Raw genomic sequence first — 7,181 nt, forward strand, 5'->3', positions numbered from 1 at the left:
TTTTTTTGAACATGTTTATTGTCTTCATCAACATCAGTTTTAGGTGATAGACATCTGATATTATCTTAAGTTAACCTCAGGTCATTACCTCAGTAACTTTGATGCTGCCTTTACCTGTTACACTCGCCACACAGAACACAATCAAAAGTTCACAACAAAAACAAAGCCCAAATGATAAGGATTTATCTTTCATACAACATTTTATCATGACACTGATGCATTGCATAAAAAATCCCCACAACAGAAAAAACATTACAAAGCCAACCAAGACTTCCCTACAGTAACACTAAATAAACTACTCATCATCCTGAATCCCATGTAGAAACCTGAAATGTTTGCTTCTGCCCTCTGCTGACTAGCAGCTTTACATACCATTATAAGCATCAATTATGCAACAACTTCATCTTCCTCTTTCACTGAGTTTATAGTCTTGCCAACTTCATTTTTAGTTCCATGGATCCATCCTTCATCAAACGAATCAATACTTCCACTTAGTCCATCATCCAAGAAGTCACCCACTCGTTTCACTTTACCAGTGGGCAGCACAGGGTAATTCCCAGAAAAACAAGCATAGCAGAAGTTCTTAGAATCAGTTCCCATGAATCCTTTCATGCTGTCGATTGGCAGAAAGGCGAGCGAATCAGACCCTATGAAGTCCCTGATTTCCTCCACAGTCATTCTATTGGATATCAACTCCTCGGAACTAGGCGTGTCCACCCCATAATAACAAGAAGCAATTATAGGTGGGCTTGAGATCCTCATGTGAACTTCTTTGGCTCCTGCCTCCTTTAACAACCTTACAATTTTTGAGGAAGTTGTCCCCCTTACAATTGAATCATCAACAACAACCACCCTCTTTCCCTCCAAAACTGCTCGAACCGGAGACAACTTAAGCTTGACCCCGAAATCCCTAATCTTTTGTGAAGGTTCAATAAAAGTTCTTCCAACATAATGCGACCTGATCAACCCTTGTTGAAATGGCACCCCTGCTTTTGTAGCATAACCAAGAGCGGCTACAACTCCTGAATCCGGGACAGCAATCACAACATCACAATCAACAGGTGCCTCAGTAGCAAGTATTTCCCCAAACTTCCTACGGGATTCATAAACAGACCTCCCAAATACTACCGAATTAGGCAAAGCAAAATAAATATGCTCAAAGATACAAGCTTTCGGCACCACATGTTTCATTAAACAAAGCGAAGACTCAATTCCCGTATTATCCACCACAATAACCTCACCAGGTGCAACTTCCCTCTCATACCTAGCCTCAATCAAATCCAATGCACAAGTCTCAGAAGCAAACACAACAGCCCCATTACTCCTCCTACCCATAACCAAAGGCCTAAACCCATAAGGATCCCTAACCGCAACTAACTTCTCCTCAGTCAAGAACACCATGGAATAAGCCCCTTCAAGCTTCCCACAAGCCTCAACAATCCTCAAAAAGAACGGCCTAGCTTTACTTATAGCAATCAAATGCAAAACAACCTCAGTATCACTACTAGTCGTAAAAATTGAGCCATTTTCCTCAAGCTTAATCCTAAGTTCTTCATAATTAACCAAATTACCATTATGCGCAACACCAACAGAACCATATCTATATCTAGTAACAAAAGGTTGTACATTTTTCAACATAGAAGCACCAGCAGTAGAGTACCTTACATGACCAATCGCCGAATCACCCGGAAGCTGATCGAGCTTCGATTGATCAAACACTTCAGAAACAAGGCCAACTCCAGTAACAGAATGCAAGACATTGTCATGATTAGTAACAATTCCAGCCCCTTCTTGGCCACGATGTTGTAACGCATGTAAAGCCAAATAACAGAGTCTTGAGGCTTCTTGGTCCCCATAAATCCCCACAACACCGCACTCTTCTCGGGGTTTCTCATCAAAATCATCATCTGGGTCATGATTATTGGACGTCACAAAGGTGGAAATGGGGTTGTTTGAGAGAGCTGTGACAAGGGTTTTAGAGAGTGGGGGGATTGGGGTTAGGGTTTTAGAGAGGGAGAAGAGGGGTCTTTGATACGGGGTTTTGCAGATGAACAAATGGGGTTTTTGTGGCGCTAGTGACAGACTGTGTAGATGAGTGGCGGCGGCGGCCATGGCCATGGGAACAGGGGAGGACGACAGAGATTACACACACTAAAAACACACAGTTAACAGGGAGCAGGGTGGGTGGACACACGCCGCTATGTGTCTTCAACTTATAGTAGTAAAATAGTGCTGCAATCGCTTAAAATGAAAGTTGATTATTCTATAATATATTCGATATTTTGGAGTTCCGTGCAATAACGTAAAATTGTACTGTATGATATATTCGACATTTTGGAGTGTTTCGGGTAATAACGGAAAATTGATATCAGAATCATTTATATGTTTTTTAATGGATTGATCACTTATACTTGCAGGTGTATTGGATTGAGATTTTAAAGCATTTTTTTGCATTCATGAAATCCGAGAGTATTCGATTGAAATTGTTTGAAATCCATTAAAATTTTGAGGTATTCAATTGAGATTTCAAATTATGCTACAAAATCTGGTGGTATTCAATTGAGATTTTAAATTATGCTTTAAAATCCGATGGTATTCAATTGGGATTGTTTAAAATCCATTAAAATCTGATGGTATTCAAATGCTGATGGATTTTTTTGCATTTCATAAAATGATGGATTTTGTGGCATTCTTCAGTTTTGAAATTCCATTAAAATCAATGGGATTTTGAAGCATTGTGCTTAAATCCTATCAACTCTGCGACATTTTATCAAGAATCCGCACAAAATCAAAATCAGACACAATCCATTAAAATCCATAGACTAAAAACAATCCATTAAAATCCCAATCAAATACACCCCTCTTATTTTAATGGGGGTGTATTCGATTGGGATTTTAATAGATTGTTTTTTGTCTATAGATTTTAGTGGATTGTATGGGATTTTGATTTTGTGCGGATTCTTGATAAAATGTCGCAGAGTTGATGGGATTTAGGTACAATGCTTCAAAATCCCATTGATTTTGATGGGATTTCAAAAAACTTAAAATACACCGAAGAATGCCACAAAATCCATCATTTTATGAAATGAAAAAAAATCCATCAGCATTTGAATACCATCAGATTTTAATGAATTTTAAACAATCCCAATTGAATACCATCAGATTTTAAAGCATAATTTAAAATTCCAATTGAATACCACCAGATTTTGTAGCATAATTTAAAATCCCAATTGAATACCTCAAGATTTTAATGGATTTCAAACAATCCCAATTGAATACCCTCGGATTTCATAAAAACAAAAAAATGCTTTAAAATCCCAATCCGATACACCCCTCTAAGATATATAAGCTTGTAATCCGTGCAAATGCACGTGACTCTTTTAATTGTTTTATAAATTCTATTCTTAATACTTTTAAAATGATGAAAAAAATTACTTATCAATAATAAATTATAATTTTAAATTAAATAAAAACAAAATATGAAATTATATTATTTTTAAGGTAGTATTATTTCTGCAGTACTAACCTCTTGTCTGTGTTTTTGATCACGTCTTGATTTTGACCTTTGTCTTCGTGTTTATTTGGTAGCATTGTTACATTATTCGCAACATCATTTATTATGATCTCTTTGTTATTCTTTTATGTGTCTTTTGAAATATTTTTCATGAAATCGTATGCTCGTCTTTTGTTCCTCTGATATATTCTTCTTTTGATATTAACAAAATTTTAAAAAAGGATTTTTACAAAGATGAGAGGAGAAATTAGTAAGCCTATGTATAGCGATTTATGTTCAAGATCTTGGCCAGTTTTATATCGGAAAGGTTTTGGTGTTGTCCAATGTGTTGGTATAGTATTTTTGATTAATTTTTATTTGTAAGGGAGAATTTTGTATGTTATATCAACTTTATTACAATAATTTCACGTCTTTCTGTTAATTTTTTTTGTTGATGTGTATTTGTGTCGCAGGGTTCTATTCCTAAAGTTATTTATTTATTTTTATAAAATTTATATGGTTCTATTATTAAAATTGGTAAACATAATTTGTTTTGAATTAAGAAAAAGAATCATAAACATGCAAGCAAAAGGTAAAATTTTTGTTTTGGATTAAGAAATGGTTTTTGTGTTCGTTCCCCACATAAATTCGCCTTATTAATATTAATATTGTGCATAATATTATTTTTTTAATAAGTATGTTGTTTAAGATAATATATTAGATAAAAATAGTTTTGTGACTGTGTGATTTTTATACTTCTACAATTAAAACTGATAGGAAATATTTGTTTTGGATTAAAAAATCATAAACATGTGAAAGATAGAATATGTTTTGGATTAAGAAAAGGAATCATAAATATGCAAGTAGATATAGTTGTTTTATAGAATAGAACATAATTTTGTTTTAATCTAACGGTGCTTATATGTTCTATATACGATCGAACGAACGGATGATAAGCTTATGGCAGTAAGACGACTAACCGGCCGTGCAACCAAATTATCTCCTTATGCTTATCATATATAAGTATATAATATAAAGGATCACGTTTTATGGAATATACAATGATATTAGAATATTTAAGTAATAAATATAATATAGTTTTAACTTTTTGTTATACAATATTTATAAATCTTCTAAGTAGCGGGAGCTCACCAATGTGATGGCCTATTAGAATGATGAGCTCAAAGAACTCAGTCTAGAACAATCATTGAGTCCAGAATCCGCGGCCCAATCCTCCCTCTAGGCAGGAGAACCAGATAATCTTCATAAATAGAGGTGGACAGGCCCACCTCCGTGACCCATATATGACTATGAACCTGCCAAGGCCCATGCCGATTTTTGGGCATAACAGATATCTCCGGACGTTTAGATAATAAGACTTTAAAATCTGATAAGAAAACCCGTAAAGTCCCTTTCCAAGTTTTTGAAAATCAAAACAAACAAAAAGAAACATAAGAATGATAGGGGAAACTAAACCCAATTATGACATATAATTCCTGACGAAAAACATAATAATATAACAAGTTATTCAAAAATAAGAATATTAGAACTTATAAAAATATGATACAATTATGAAAAGTTATAATGTCTAACCAAAGTAAAAACTTTGGTTAGACACACACTACTAAAGAAATCATAATACATACTAATCTTTTCTTATGAAGACAAAAATACATAAAAAAAATTTAAATTTTTGTTAGGAAAAGAATGAAAAGAATTAAAAAAATTATTTAAAAATTAAATAATATTTAAATCCCAATCAACATAAGTTTATTATTAATTATTCAATTAGTCAACAAAGGTTATCATTACATCACTAAATGTATAAGAATTAATAGATTCTAATTATATATTCAGGTACAAATTATCCGCAAAATATTCATCTACGACAATAATCGTGCCAACCCATAATGGTCTAAAAATATATGCCACCAATTATGGCCACCCAAAAAATGGTACAAATTCCTTGAACATAATCAAGACCTAAATAAAGGCCATCAGTTATGGCACCCAATAAATTCTAATTAATAATTAATAAATCAACAAATTTAATATGCCATTTAAGTCGAATAAATGCACATAAAGACACTTTCCAAAACACACTTCTTTTCAAAAACATTAATACAATCAATTAATCCCTTATATGTATATGTGTAGATATAAAATCGCATTTACACAAATATTTAATTCTATCTAATTTATAACTGAAGAATTAAATTCCTTCCTATCCAAAATTATTGCACACTAACATATATACATGTATAATATATAAAATTAAACCATAATTAAAACATTTGATATTCAAATCATAACAAATCAATAATCTAATCGTACTTGCAACTAAAAACAATTTTAAAAACTAAAACATATAATGTAGAAGATCAAACACGCACTAAACACATCCACCAATCAAGAACTACCAATAACACATATAGAAAAGAGTTATTAACCAAAAAACTCAACTAACTTTTCTTTTCTTTTTTTTGCCAAAAAACCTTGAAACTTTTTTTTTTTCACTAATAACCCCAATAAACTTTACTAAATCTTTAAAAAAAATTAACTAAAAGATGATGAAACAAAAATCTACTCTAATATCTCCAGTATGTGTGCATGACTCTTTCAAAATCACATACATGCCTTGCAGATTGCTCGTGACTATAATCCTGAACATCAAAGTCACCGAGAAGTTCTAATCATTTTCGGGATTTAGCAATTATATAATATCAAATTTGTTTGTATAAGCGTAATTTTGATAAAGATGATGAAACCACATATATTCAATGTGTTTATGAAATTAGAATATTATAAATTATTAAAGGATAAATTATTATTATTTACGAATAGGCACGACATGGCACACACGTGTATAAAAAGATATAAATCAGAGAAAGATACTTGACAAGTCAGATCGGCAGATTTAACCATAGTTTATTTTGTATTTTTTATATATTTTAATAAAGTTTATTGGAGTTGTTAATGAAAACATAAGTTTAAAGGTTTTTTGGCAAAAAAATGACAAGTTGATTGGGTTTTTTGATAAATAACTCTATAGAAAATTAAAACCAATCCGAACAAATTTCAACGAATTCACAAATGAATCCAATCACCTAAAAAAACCATATACTATCTCTACATCAGATGATCAGAATAGAAGAAAAATAAACATGCACTAATGTACATCTACTATACAAAACTAACAAAACAAACGAAAAACATACAACGAACATAAAAAAAGATGTACCTTCTAAAGAGACGTAGAGAATTTGATTACAAATAAAATAAAAGAATGATGTTACCGATTTTAAAATAAAACCCGTTAATCATCATCAGATCGGAATTCTGACGAGGAAGGAGATCGGAGCCTAAAGACAAAACTCGGCAAAATTCTTATGATGGAGGCGAAGGAGACGCCAAGAATCAAAGAGGTGATGCTGGGCCACGATTTTCGAAAGATAAAATCGTATAGAGAGACCACCTCGGATCTGCTCCTAATACTCCTTTTTAGTTCTTTGATCAATGCCTCAATCTACAAGCAAGCGAATGCTACAAGTCGTTGATGCAAGAAATGGAGTAAACTCAATAATAAGATCTTAAAAACTGTCAAAGATGATAATCAAACAGCCATTGTTCTATAGTCTTTTAGAAAATCATGTAGCTTGATTTCAGGAGCAAGTTTTTTTGAACATGT

General features: G+C 32.5%; 1 protein-coding gene across 1 annotated transcript; it reads right to left on the reverse strand.

Moving 5' to 3' along the window:
- Positions 1-387: 387 nt before the first annotated feature.
- Positions 388-2,118, reverse strand: LOC135147179 (amidophosphoribosyltransferase, chloroplastic-like). Its single transcript, XM_064080031.1, has one exon. It carries the CDS (start codon positions 2,116-2,118, stop codon positions 388-390), a length of 1,731 nt encoding a protein of 576 aa, XP_063936101.1.
- Positions 2,119-7,181: the final 5,063 nt, after the last annotated feature.

The sequence above is a fragment of the Daucus carota genome, chromosome 6, assembly GCF_001625215.2.
Source record: "Daucus carota subsp. sativus chromosome 6, DH1 v3.0, whole genome shotgun sequence".
Classification (NCBI taxonomy): Eukaryota; Viridiplantae; Streptophyta; class Magnoliopsida; order Apiales; family Apiaceae; genus Daucus; species Daucus carota.